We start from the raw sequence: 14,729 nt of genomic DNA, 5'->3' as shown, positions 1-14,729 counted from the left end.
ACAATCAAAATGATTCATGACCTAATCAAAAATTTATCGCGCGTGAAGTTAAAGCAAAAAGGGTATAAACCTTAATCTGAACTGCTAAGAGCATTTTAAATTCTAATACCTTTCTTCCTTACGTGTGCCTTTATTATGTAGCGGAAAATTTAATCGCACTCTTTGTTTGTCGTCCGTGAGATGAATAAACAATACAAATTCTTGCTACACGAATCGTCTGTCCTTTTTTCATTTGGTGAATTTTGTATGTTGTGTCTTGCTCTTTCGGATAGAGTCCCCTGTTGGATTGTATTCAATATACGCGGGCCCGGTTTCGTTTCCAGAGGCGCAACCACGTTTGACGTATGAGATTACTGGTGAAAATAATGTCGAGATTAAATCCTCGCATACAGGATTTTATTACTTCACATATATCAAAACAGTTCAGACACAGTATACTCGTACAACACTGAACCGTCCCAGCTATGACATTGATAGATTCCAATTTTTGGCTCGTCTAACAACCATACAGGGTGTCCCAAAATTTGCACGTCACATTGACACTGGAGGTAGCTGAGTCTAAGACGCATCGAACAAGAAAGGGACACCCTGTATAATTATGATATTTACAGGAGGGTGCTGCTACCTGTGGTGCTACTATCAATACTGGGTTATTAGTTCTTACTTTTGCCACATGATTCTTCAGAATCGTTAGAATATAAAATACTCTATCTATGGTATTTAATGCATCGACTACATTAAAGGAAAATGAATGAGTTGATGCGTTAAAAATACCAAAATGACTTCATTATTCATAAGAAACTGTTATAAATGATGTCACAAAATTAGATTAATATTTTAATTCGCTGCCATAACACTGCTACTGTTCACATAACAATAGAACCACAAATATACATCGGGCCAAAGCTGAATGAATTGATTTATGAATGATTCATTGAGAACTAAAATATACTATGTTGCTAGTTGCTGTGACTCACAATTCAATGGATTAGATAAGATGTACGAGTATGTACGCCAAAATGTTACACAATGATGACTTCCTAAATTAAATGTCATCAATGATTAACATTAGATAACTATCAGAATTACATCTACTGATTAAATAAGTCTACACCTATATCGATTTATCAGGCCTTTTTAAGGTTTAGTACGTAAATATTACTGCGTATTTCTCGTGAATTGCGTATTTCCGGAATGAGTCTTGCTAAAGTAGCGTGGAAATGAATCAGAATTTGATCAACATTTCAGAGATTACCTCTCACTTACCTATATCCTACAAACATTAATGTCAACTTATAATACCTACACAACTTTTCTAGTAAAGTAATCGTCATTATTGTTTATACACAACTAGCACTCCCTCAGTTTTGAGCGTACAACAATAGCATCAAATAAAAAATGTTTTTTCTTTGCCTAACTAGGCACCTCCACAGATGCGGTGACTAAAATCTAGTGTCATCATCATCAGGTCATTTAGTATCCACTGCAGGAGGACGACTCTCTCCAATTTAAGTAACTTATGTTACTCTATAAGAATACGAACAAAGCAAGAAACTTCTACACTCCCACACTATCACACACGTTACACCTTACACCTCACACCACCCACCACACAACTCTCACTCACCACACACCACACGTTTAAATTTGTTATGTTTTTTTTTCAACATAATTAGTAAGAAAAAAAACCTATATTAATTCTTGCATTGCCATGTTATTTTAGTTTAGAACCATTCTTTCTATTGCGTTATTTTCGGTTTAAGAGGTGGAGACCTGGTGTCTTGTATTACAGGTTATCTCAACCCATATCAAGCATCAGTCTTCACAATAAGTAATATTGTTTAAAAATGCGTTATATTGTTATGTACATGTAATTGAATACTTACTTGTGAAGAAATTAATAAAGATTTATTTATTTATTTAATTTATTGCACTTTGGTCAGACGATATCCATGGGAAGACTGATAAGCCTAGTCATTCTGTGTGAAACTGAATTGAAATCAAATAAAAAAATGATTATGTGACTATATAATGCCCGTTTTCACCATCAATCCCAAATTATTAAGTGACCACTTAGAAAACAAAATTCCTGTTATGTTTTACCATAGGGGTCACTTAAAAATTAGGGAATGATGATGAATAAGAATAAGAATAAGAAATTTATTCATAATGTTCATTACATGTCAAATTTTCAATATATTTTCTTATTAATAATAAACAATTTATTGCAGTATTAATAAGAAAGAAATCTGGGGGCACGGCAGTGCCCCCACCAAGTCGAGCAAAAAAGCGGCACGGCCGTACCATCCTTTTCTCGAAGCAATTCAGGCCATTTTCGACCGCCTGTAACTTCGTTGTGGATAAAACTAGAAGGCTGAATTTTCATTAGCTATGCAGGCATTGTAAAGACACGGTATATTTAAAATTTCATTCAATTTGAACCAGTAGTTTAAGAATTATAACGGGTCAAAGTTACTTAATTTTGTCACTCACTGACTGACTCACTGACTCACTGACTCACCGATCATCAAAACTCTAAGGCACTTCTAGCAGACCTAGAAGCTTCAAATTTGGAATATAAGTAGTGTTTGGTGTATGAATCAAGGAAAAACTAAAATATTTGGGGGCACGGTAGTGCAACCGCCAAGTCGAGTAAAATTTTTCAATTTCGGTCCAGTTTTCTAGATACATAACTGCTGTCTACAAAATATAAAAAGAAATGAGATTTGGGGGCACGGTAGTGCAACCGCCAAGTCGAGTAAAATTTTTCAATTTCGGTCCAGTTTTCTAGATACGTAACTGCTGTCTACAAAATACAAAAAGAAATGAGATCCCATCAAAAACAATACTTGTCAAAAAAACCAAGTCTCGCAACTCAGTTGTTCTACGGTAAAAAGTTGTGAGATCCATGTAATACCAAGTCCAGGCCAGGAAATCTTTAACGTTTTACATAAATATATTGACTTGGCCATCGCATGAAAACACGTGTAAATTAAATTATTTAGTGCGATGGCCAAGTCAATAATTTATGTAAAACGTTAAAGATTTCCTGGCCTGGACTTGGTATTACATGGATCTCACAACTTTTTACCGTAGAACAACTGAGTTGCGAGACTTGGTTTTTTTGACAAGTATTGTTTTTGATGGGATACACATCATCTATTCTATACTTATAATAAATCTGTAGAGAGGTCAATTCTGTACATGAAATATATTTTCAAAATAACTATCAGGGGGTGATTAGTGATCGATACTGATGCCAAAAATGCAATCAGTAAAATTTTTGTCTGTCTGTCTGTCTGTCTGCCTGTATGTTCCTTATAGAAACAAAAACTACTCGACGGATTTTAACGAAACTTGGTACAATTATTCTTCATACTCCTGGGCAGGTTATAGGATACTTAGGAATTCCCACGGGAACGGGCATTAGCGGGAAAATCCTTTTGTATGAAAAATCTAAACCGCTTAAGTTAGACGCTTGAAATTTGGCAAGCAGGTACCTTAGTAAACTTAAAGCTTAGTTATAACAGGGTATTGTAAAATTCTTACGGGAACGGGAATTAGCGAGAAAAAACATTTGTATGAAAAAATCTAAGCCACGTAAGATAGACGCTTAAAATTTGGCATGCAGGTACCTTAGTAAATTTAAAGCTTAGTTACAACAGGATATTGCAAAATTCTCACGGGAACGGGAGTTAGCGGGAAAAAACATTTGTGTGAAAAAATCTAAACCGTGTAAGTTAGACGCTTAAAATTTGGCATGCAGGTACCTTAGTAAACTTAAAGCTTAGTTACAACAGGATATTGCAAAATTCCCACGGGAACTGGAATTAGCGGGAAATTCCTTTTGTATGACTGACTCACTGACATACCCACGCACAGCCTAAACGGCTAAACGTAGGCACTTGAAATTTATAAGGGACGTAGCTTAGGTACCGTAGAGGTGCACTTAGAAAGGAATTCCCGAAATTCCCACAGGAACAGGAATTACCGGGAAAATCCTTTTGTATGAAAAATCTAAACCGCTTAAGTTAGACGCTTGAAATTTGGCATGCAGGTCCCTTAGTAAACTTAAAGCTTAGTTACAACAGGATATTGCGAAATTCCAACGGGAACGGGAGTTAGCGGGAAAAAACATTTGTATGAAAAAATCTAAACCGCGTAAGATAGATGAAGGGGGTAAAACGGGATCCACGCGTACGAAGTCGCGGGCGGCCGCTAGTGTCCAAATAAATTAATAATACAAATAGAATTATTGTCAATTAAATGTCAAAATAAATTGTGGGAAACAGCACAGAATAATAATAAGTACCTACTACGTAGTAACAGTGTCAATAATAATTAAATTCCAAACAGTTCGTCAATTTTATAGAACGCCTGCTCGATCAACCGCTTTTTTAATTATAATTTGAAAGAATGGAGTGATACCGCTTCTTTCACTATTTTAGGCAATCGGATAATGAAAATGGACATAAGAGTAAGACTCATCACTCACCGATGGTTGCACTGCTGGCACGCAAAGCACTCCAGATGGTAGACGTTGCTGCGCGCACGCATCACCATCTCGAACGCGGGGATCACCTTGTTGCAGGCCGCGCAGTAGCCGGTGTTGCCGAACAACCTAAAAACAACGGCATTGAAGAAAATTTCCATTTCAAGTGACAAAAAGTGTAATCCTGAAAAGGTTAAGTTTACTAGAGCAGGTTTCGTAAGGTTTAAATATCTCTACAGTCCCAAACAAAAGAAGTAAATAAGTAATTTCAACTTTATAACTTTACTGTATGTCGGTATTGTCGGTGTACTAAATCAGTGCTGTTATAGAGCGACACGTCCAGTATTCAAATTCTGGGTAGCAAATATTATAATTTACTAGCGAAAATCTAAGCTACTTTTTATGCAAAACATTGTTGTTACAAATTGAATGAATCTTCAAACGAACCTGGAAATTTCTTTTAGAGCTTTTGAAAACTGAAAGCTTGCGTTATAAATTCATAAAAAGGATCATATTAACATTAATTAGTTCTTAGTAAGTTGCCTATAAATAGGGCTTTTACACATGACACGTCTCAGTCTAACTTTTAACATTAACTCTACCTACTTTGGGATAATAAAGAGTGTTGACAAAAACCAACTAGATAATAATAATAACAATAAATGGGCCCTGCTCCGCTGCCAGCGGGTTAACTATTTTTAAGATTTTTGTTTTTATAATGTATTTTTATTTTTTTGATAATAATTACATTGTAAAAAGAAAAAATTAAAAATAAGAAAGTAAGATGAATAAAGGAATAACAATAAAAAAATGTAAAAAAGCACACTAACCGTAGATAGTCCCGCTTGCACAGGATCAGGTTGGCGCGGGTGTACAGGGTGTGCCCGACCTCCCCAAGCCGGCAGTCGCAGCAGCCGCATTTGAGGCAGTCCTCGTGCCAGAGCTGGTCCAATGCCTTCAGGAGGTACCGCTCGGTGATCACCTTGCTGCAGCCGGCGCAGATCTGCAGGACAATGGAAGAGTTAAAGAGTGATCAAAATGTATCTACCTATCTTAAATTTACCAGAGACAAAAAGAGAATTTGATTGAGGAATCCTTCGCATATGTGTCCCTTAGTCGCCTCTTATCAGTGAGAGGAGTGGTACCATCTCTGATGTACTCTGAACGTACGGTATAAGATAACTTAACGTGATTTGTGTTAACATAATATTATGAGGATCGGTCGTTGTGGAAATCCTTGGGCTTTGCCTTTGTCCAGCACTGGAGGTCTTTCGGTACTTCTAACAGCCTAGTAACTACTTGTATGATGACACCAGGAGCGAGACAAATACGTCTCTTAGATTACCTATGACACCAGGAACAAGACCAGGAGGTCTCTTAGAGGTCGTTTAATATTGTCTGCTGTTGCTAGATTATTAGTGCCTCATCTGAGGCTGCGGGGGCTGCTGCCCTGAAGCCGAAGCTAGATGCTGCGCAGACGCTGATAGCGGCGACGCGCGTGCCTCCTTCGTCACGTCCATGGCTAGCATGTTCGAGAGCGGCCTAGGTCTCTTTGCCTATTCAATAGCTAACTACTTGGCTATAGTATTGTGAGTTGTGAGACAGAAACCTGTTTAGTCGTTTACCTGAGGCTGCTGGGGCTGCTGTCCAGAAGCCGAAGCTGGCTGCTGCGCAGACGCCGGTAGCGGCGACGCGCGCGCCTCCTTCGTCACTTCCATGGCTAGCATGTTCGAGAGAGACCTAGGTCTCTTGGCCTATTCAATAGCCTACTACTTGGCTATAGTGTTGTGAGACAGAAACCCATTTAGTTTTTTTCTATTAGTGTCTCACCTGAGGCTGCGGGAGCTGCTGTCCCGAAGTCGAGGCGAGCTCCTTCGTCACGTCCATGGCCAGCATGTGCGAGAGAGACCTAGGTCTCTTTGCCTATTCAATAGCCTACTATTTGGCTCTAGTGTCATGAGACAGAAACCCATTTAGTTTTTTTTCTATTAGTGTCTCACCTGAGGCTGCGGTGGCTGCTGTCCAGAAGCCGAAGCTGGTGCTGCGCGGACGCCGGTAGCGGCGAAGCGCACCTCCTTCGTCACGTCCATGGCCAGCATGTGCGAGAGAGACCTAGGTCTTTTTGCCTATTCAATAGCCTACTACTTGGCTATATTGTTATGAGACAGAAACCCATTTAGTTTTTTTCTATTAGTGTCTCACCTGAGGCTGCGGGGGCTGCTGCGCGGACGCCGGTAGCGGCGACGCGCGCGAATCCTTAGTCACGTCCATGGCCAGCATGTGCGAGAGAAACCTAGGACTCTTTGCATATTAAATAGCTAACTACTTGGCTATAGTATTGTGAGTTGTGAGACAGAAACCTGTTTAGTCGTTTACCTGAGGCTGCGGGGGCTGCTGTCCAGAAGCCGAAGCTGGCTGCTGCGCAGACGCCGGTAGCGGCGACGCGCGCGCCTCCTTCGTCACGTCCATGGCCAGCATGTGTGAGCCTAGCCCGGGGCTACCGCCGCTTCCTTGCTGCGGCGTTCGCCTCTCGCACTGTAACAAAGGAAAGATATTTGAATTAATATGTTCCGAGGAATTAATCTCATCATCAATATCCAAGATTTACAGGAGCAAGATCCTTTCTTATTTAAGTGGGTACTAGAGGAAAATAAAGAAGTTGGCCTATACTCCTCACGCTGGCTAGACGTGTTTGTGAGGCCTAATTTTCGAATATGCCTTAGTCACCTTTATATTTAGTCGTGCAGGAAGAGTGTGGAGGATCCTATTTTACTCTGAGGCCACACGGCTGAGAGAGCGCGCTTACATCCTAAAAATGAACATGTTGAAAGGAAAAAAAGGATCTACAGTAGCCAGTAAAACCTACAGTGTACTCAGTCAAGCATAACCTTTTCAATACTAAGTATAACTTAGCCATGGACTACTTTAATCCAATTAGCAAGATCATTGGCCAATACGCAACGAAAAACATTCTTTAATGTGGCAAGACCAATCAGCAAAATATCCATAAGTTACAGCAACCGACCGGGAACACTGCGACAATTCATAGGCCGTATTATGTTACGGCATAAAATCCAGTACCATGAAATTTATCGGCTGTAATATTACTCGAAAAAATTAGCACAACTACTCAACCGATTAATGAGAACGTGAAACACGAGTCGCTTTCCGAACTATAGCAAATTATGTGCCTTAAATATCGAATGCAAAGAAAAAAGTTTGTAATTGAGATCGTGTCGCTGAAAAAACGACAGTAAGCAATAAAGTCAAGCACGGAGCGCTGTCGTCACGGTTAATTAATATTTTAAATGCGAACATTTTCAATTAATTTCAGCAATCGAGGCGCCCTCTGCACGCCTATCATTTTATCAAACAAGTCACTTTAGTTTAACAACTTTTTTATGTTACCATGTTTAGTTGAAGTAACCTTATAATCAACAAACATAATTAAGTAATTTAGTAAGGTCGGTATACGCAATAGGAATGGTTTATGAAGGGAAGTCATAAATCTTAACATAACCAAATAAAGCTTAGGTGTTTTAATATGAAACGTGATAACTACAATTTCTCAATAGAAGTATGAAAATAATCTTCTATATTAACTAATAGCTAAAAGTTTCCCATTTGTGACACTTTTAAACCAATCCTAATCTGTAGAATAGAAAGTTTTATGACTAGTTAGAACAATGATCGCCATTGTTCGCCGCGTGACGAATGCTCGGTTTGATTTTTGTGTGTTTTGAGCGTGAGTCAGAATAATGGCGGCGGATATTGGACGGAACCATGCACTTCACGGAACCGTGCCACTGTTTGTTTACAGCGGATGTAATCAAATGCACTCGGGTTTAAACCCAAGGATAATCTTACGGTTAAACAGGCCTAAAGAGGTTACAAATAATGTTCAAGTTTACGCAAGTCTCTATCATAATGAAAGAGTTTATTAAAAAGCTAGTTACTTAACTCAAATGATGATCTACTCAATTTACGTCTTTCATAGTTTCAATCACTATGAAAAGTAAAGGTTGCCAAATAAGTCTTAGCATTTTCAATATAAAATTATTACAGTTCTACAATTCATATCCTCATCAACACTGTTTATTTTATTTTAAATCGAGCTCTTGACTTGTTAAGAGCAAAAAAATTTAATTATTTATTTATTTAATAGCACTCAAAGCAAAGCCTAATTGGCAACAATCAATTAATGTTGTAATTAGTTCCAGGGAGTAAATATAGCGAAGGGCGAAAGAGTTAAACCGGCGCTTATTTTTCGCTCTACAAAAACAAAGTGCATACACACCGGAGCTCATATTTCACTGCGACGCGTGCACCCAACTGCTAATTAGCGGTAATAATACTTTAATGAGTGATAATAAATCATAGCCGAGCCAACCTTTGTGTAATTATATTTCATACGAAACACAATTGGAAATAGTAGGTAACTATTTGAATATCAGCCATTCCAGAGCCTGCAAACATTTGGGGCATTTAATTAGTGCACATACTCGTGTCTAATTGAACACAGAACGTAAGTGTGCCGTTTCGGTATAATTATAATTGACCAATTTATTCTCGCTCCGGCTTTGGCTAGTGAAACCACTAATTTGACGCATTCCCTATGCTATTTTTATTCAAACACGTTTATTAAATTTGTAATAAGTATTGCCCATTCAACTACATTGTTTAAGTTTTAGGTTGTGTAAGGCTGAGTTGCACGTCAAAAATCTGTCAAACTCCATACAAAAAGCACCTGTTATTGTTATGGTTAAAATAAGGTGGTGCAAATCAGCCTGTTTGTTAGGTTTAAAAAAATGATTTTTAAAACATAACGAAAATGATGTAACGCTGTAAATGTTCAAGCGCATGCTGAAAATAGTATATTTTTAATAGCGTTTAATTTAAAATTAGTATAGTTCCGAAATATAGAGGAAAAGTCATTTTACCTTTCAAGAAAAATACGCTAACCATGAATGAGTGCTGCTAACGCAGTCTTTATATTCCAACGTGTCAAAGTAATCCTCTTACCGCCGAATAACAGACGAAATGACTGTCGCATAGTTTTATTTGGTCCGTCTGTCGAGGCCTAATTCGTGCGTATTGACATTTGGAAAGTCAACGTCTCAGATCATAGAAGGGAATAGATGTGAAACGGGGGCGTGGCGCGTGTCTCCGCGATATGCCCAGAAACGAACATCGCCCGCGACGCCAGGTTAGTCGCGATTCAGTCGTACTGAGGAAATGTTCTCCGATATTGTTGGATAATGCGTCGTAACGTGCAATAACATAAGTGAAACGAAGAACTACAGGAACAATGAAGTCATTTACCACATGTAAGTATTGCAAATCCATTGGTATTTTGCTTATAAATAAAAAAAACTAAACATTTTTACGAACGAATTCAGTGCCGTGACATTTACTGCGATATCGAAATTAGTGGTGATAAAAATTCAAACACGTTGTACATTGACGATTTAGTGAGCAACCACTTTATGTCATGCGTAACTACTGCGCAATGTATTTTATTTCTTCCGATATCCACTGAAGCGTGAAAATACACAGTACGGCCGCATGTACCGGTCGTAACATAGTGCAGGGCTCGTGTTCTAATACGGTTTCCTATTATCGATAAATAGAAGTAAATTATTTTTATCTATTTTCTAATTTTGAATGAAAAAATCATGAGTTGCTTGCGATTTTTAAGTTTTTACAAAAACAATAACAATAGTAGAAGGGATTAGTAACTGTCAACTATGTAATTACTATAAGAGCTAGTTGAAAGCCTAATATAGGCATTATTTTTGATAAACATAGGCGGTACGAATTTCGCCATAATTAAAAAGTTAATGCGCGATAGTAGTTAATAATAATTACAGTGATCCTGTTATTATTATTAAAGTAAATAATAATATATTACCAATATTGTAAATACTGGTAAAAATCGCAAGTACCTACTTAACCCATGACTTTTCATACAAACTTTGTCAGTCTATAACTTCTATACTCCATCGATAACGACATTGAGCTTTGGTTGGGGTAAATTAATATAAGGTAACTTCATTTATCCCAATAATTGATTCTGAGTTTTTCGTCCATACAAAATGGAACTGACTCCTTTATGCAAAAATCGTTAAAGAACATAATAATAACGTATAATAATAAAAAGGTTTTCATACAAGCATTTTTTAAACCAATTTCGAGCCTTGCCCCCAGGATTTAAAGTATCGATATCTTATCGACTCCATTTTATCTTTCTTCTCTCTAATTGCTTTTTTCAAAGTGTGCGTTACGTCACGCGGCCATTGATTGGCCATAAGGCACGCCTTCTGGCCAATCACAGCACTTTTAAGCCGGTTGCACATGTTGTCGTAGACTCTCAGTCGCTTTGTTTTTACACAGTTGAATGTGTGTGTGGGAGCTGTGGTGGGGGAAATGTGGGGACACTGGTTCTCGTTGTAGTTACGCGCGACTTCATATCTATTCTCTTTCTATGATCTGAGGTCAACGTTAATGGGAGGCGTGATCTTTTTTGCTCGGCGTCTAATCTCGGCTGCATTGGCCACGGCTGTTTGCCGAGTGGCGTGGCGTGTCGCTGTCACCGATCGGTAATTATTCACGAAGGTTCGTTGCGAGTGAGGTGTGAGTGAGAGCGGATTTAGGTTTTGTTCAGAAACTTTTCACAGAGGTATTTCCCGAGATAAAAAGCTTGTTATGTCTCTTATTGACAAAAATTACCAATTTCTTAAAACCTTGTTTCATGATAAATCGATACGAATTAACTCCGAGTCAAATTTATTGATTTACGAGCTTTTTCAGTGAATCACAAAATCTCATTGTAAAAAATTAAGATTTTTCTTTTTTTCTAAGCTATGAGAGTGACCATCAACTTTAAAGTCCTCTTGTTTGATAAGTCAACCTATTAATTGAATAATTTGCAGTAAAACATTTAGAGCTTCCAAGTCTTCTATTTAATCGAGAAACGGGAATCGTTCCGCTATCAACAAATCACCGGAAACGTTTACTACAAATGAACAGTCCAATTCTTTGTTCTCTAATCCTGACCGGTCGACTGACCATTATTCGCTCCGCTCGTGACCGAGCCGCGGCCGCAAGGGCGGCCATTTAGAAAAAAAGTCGCGCTAAAAGTGCGAACGTGCGGTGCCGTACTATTGACTCCGGGCTCTTTTACTTTTTGCCGCTCATTTTACTGTATTTGGCTGCGATTTTAACTCTTACTTGAGGTCATTTCGTAAAAATATGATTTAGACATAAATTCTGGCACCGAGATATTCTTCTAGTAGATACATTACGATGTAAGTAAGTCTTTCCTATTCTAATAATAACTTTGTCTATTCTTATAAGAAAAAAGTTAGAAACATAAAAAAGTATTTCAGTATTGAAAATCCTGTAAAATTTTTGGAAAGATGGATACCTTCTACTTATATCAAGGGACACACGATTTTATGTAGCTGGAATAGAACTTACGTGAACTTTATAACACTAGCATAATAATTTTCAATCAAGATTATGTTCGAATCAGTTCCTTGTATAAATGGAACTGTATTACAGCTGATAACTGAGTCTTAAATTATTTCCTAAGAGCTAAGGACGACAAACCGAATTAATATCAATCAAGATGCACTTGCAGACGACGTAAGGAACTCACGCGGGAATCGCCATCGAAGCATTAACGATTAATCCATCCAGACCGAGGACAATTCAGTGCTGCCAGCGCCCAAATTAGAAACTATTTTCGCCCATTAAGACCAACTTCATAATCAATTACACGTTAAAATTTCACAACGCTGTTTCGGGTGCTCTGTGTTTGGGTAATCGGAGTTTGTGGTCCCGCGGCGAGCTATTACGTGGCTGTACGCCCATAAAGGTTTTTGTCGGACAGTCGGAAAATTTTAATGCACGTTCCGAATGCATTTCGGTTGAGGTAAGTTTATTAAGGTAAATTAGTTGTACGAATAATTCCCGGCGGTACACTAGTTTGGGAATGGAGATGGCCAAATACGGTTTAGTGCAGTCTGGAACATTCTTTTTTACACTAATTACAGCGCGAGCCAATTTTTTGCTATTCACGACCGCTTTATAATTAAACGCAACGCAAAAACAAAAAAATAAACAATATCGAGAGCTCAAGGTTCCCGTGTTAGCTAATTCGATTAACTTTTTACTAAATTCAATTAACCTTATTTCACTTCAACTCTACCACGTTTCAAACATAGAACTTTATAATTAACTCGTAATGCGGTGTGAAGGGATTAATACGTGCTTTTTTAAACTGGCACTAAAACCGCGCAGTGCATTAAAAGATTCCGATAATAACCAGCGCAGAATATAAGCAAAGCAATCCCATTTGACTAATAAAGCTGACTAATTATCCGGGCAACTCCATCATAACGAAGCAAATCTTCGTAACGCTTAGAGCAGACAACACTAATAGGATTGAGTGCACTCCGCTAATCATAATTCATCAGCGAGATTAAAGAATGCGCGGGACGGGACGCGCGGGACGGGACGGCGCGGGACAATGATCGCCACACCTGCGGAAACGCGGAAAGTAACGAGAAGAGAGGCTAAATAATTCACACCACTGTAATCGCGCTGAATACTGCTCTACGTGAGTTTTTTCAACTTTCATTTAATAAAAATTTTATAAAATTTAATTTAATTAAAAAAACAAACAATTAGGCTGAGTTGCACCACTCAACTTTGACCGTAACTATAACGATAACCGGTGTTTTTTGTATGGAGTTTGACAGATTTTTGACGTTTGTCAAAGTTAAAGTAAGATGGTGCAACCCAGCCTTAGTGTGAAATATTAAAAACTAAAATCATAATTAAAAATACACAAACAAAATCGGGACGGGAAGCTCCAAGGCAAAAGCTTGACTCTACATCTGCGGAAATTCGCGCGACTGATAGGTTTATTATTTTGTACACCACTGTGATCATTGAATGGTGCTTTACAAACACAATACACTAATATTTAAAAAAAATGTTTAACATCTTAATTTTCAATTGAAAAATTACTTAATTAGTGCTATTTTATTGTATTTTGCGAATGTTTTTAATGAAAAATGTTATTTAGAATGGTTACTTTCAAATAATTAAACTTGAAATTAAACGACGTTCATATTAATGAATACTATAGTTTTTAAAATGTGTAATCAGTTATGAACGCTTTTAGTCAATTTAATTTTATTATGAGGCGTAAGTAGAGTACCCGTGCCTGCGATTCAGTGAGAGGCACTTATTTAGCAGATTGCTTTCCTTTAAGTTGTTCTTTAATCTAGCGATGGTCGCGGGCTCGGTGCGGCGCGGCTTTGCATCGCACCCTCGTGTCGTCTCAGGGTTGTCACCGCATAGTTGTTTTGTTAAGATTTTTTCCAGTTTCATGGCATTGTTAACTCCTTCAACTCCACCAATTGTATACAATCGTTTTTAAGGACTCATTTATATGATAATTTCTGTACTAAAATAACGAAATAACAAAGCTTTTTTTCGTAGCGCATAACTTTGTGGCACTAAAGAGTAATTATATCATTAGTTAAAATTGCATTTAAGACTAAACTTGTGTCTAAATAATTTTTAATTCCCATTTGAGGCAGCGTCCACTTATTCAAGTTATGATTTTATGTACTAATTATTACAAAAATTGTATTAAAGCAAGGTTCACTTATCATCAACCAAATAAAAAACCAAAAGACCAAATACGTAGATTTTTCAAGTGGATTTTCACTTTTCGTTTGCCAATCCTTAGCCGTGCCCTTGGGGAGAGCCACCCCGCGAGCATTCTTCCCACGAGTCAGGTGTCTGACGCACATCGGACGAATTGAAACATGTGTTGAAACTTCAATAAAAACAACCCTGGCTCAAAGGCATAGTATACTTTACAGACAAGTAGTAGACTAATACATAGTTTCAACTTACTTACGTATCACTTAACTCATAAAGAAATACATCCTCCAAAAATATATTTTGATTAACCTAAAGATTATACTCGCATGTAAAAAATTTGATATTGAATCATAGTGATTTAATATTTAGGTTTAAATTTTAATTGTTATAATCATATGGAAAAAATCCGTCTTGCCGATAAGAGATGCCGGAGCATTATCTAGATTAGATCTAGAAAAAACGCTATTCTGAAATACACTATATTTTTTACTTTCTTTTCATACATATTGATATTAAAATACTAAAATTATTACTTAAAAGTTGCATCATTAAC

At 37.6% G+C, this 14,729-nt stretch overlaps 1 protein-coding gene across 4 annotated transcripts in view; it reads right to left on the bottom strand.

The window, feature by feature from the left end:
• Positions 1–14,729, bottom strand: part of LOC135073176 (LIM domain only protein 3) — a 98,628-nt gene that overhangs the window by 8,234 nt on the left and 75,665 nt on the right. For all 4 annotated transcript variants that reach the window (XM_063967247.1, XM_063967246.1, XM_063967248.1 and 1 more), the window contains 3 exons: positions 6,869–7,027; positions 5,323–5,495; positions 4,496–4,621 (listed from right to left, as the gene is read on the bottom strand). In XM_063967247.1, the coding sequence (XP_063823317.1) occupies positions 4,496–4,621; positions 5,323–5,495; positions 6,869–7,027 (458 nt within the window). The remainder of the gene's footprint in view (positions 1–4,495; positions 4,622–5,322; positions 5,496–6,868; positions 7,028–14,729) is intronic.

Source organism: Ostrinia nubilalis, chromosome 7 (assembly GCF_963855985.1).
Source record: "Ostrinia nubilalis chromosome 7, ilOstNubi1.1, whole genome shotgun sequence".
In the NCBI taxonomy this organism is placed as follows: domain Eukaryota; kingdom Metazoa; phylum Arthropoda; class Insecta; order Lepidoptera; family Crambidae; genus Ostrinia; species Ostrinia nubilalis.
Note: the sequence above shows the minus strand (reverse complement) of the source record. Positions and strands in the feature narration are given on the sequence as shown.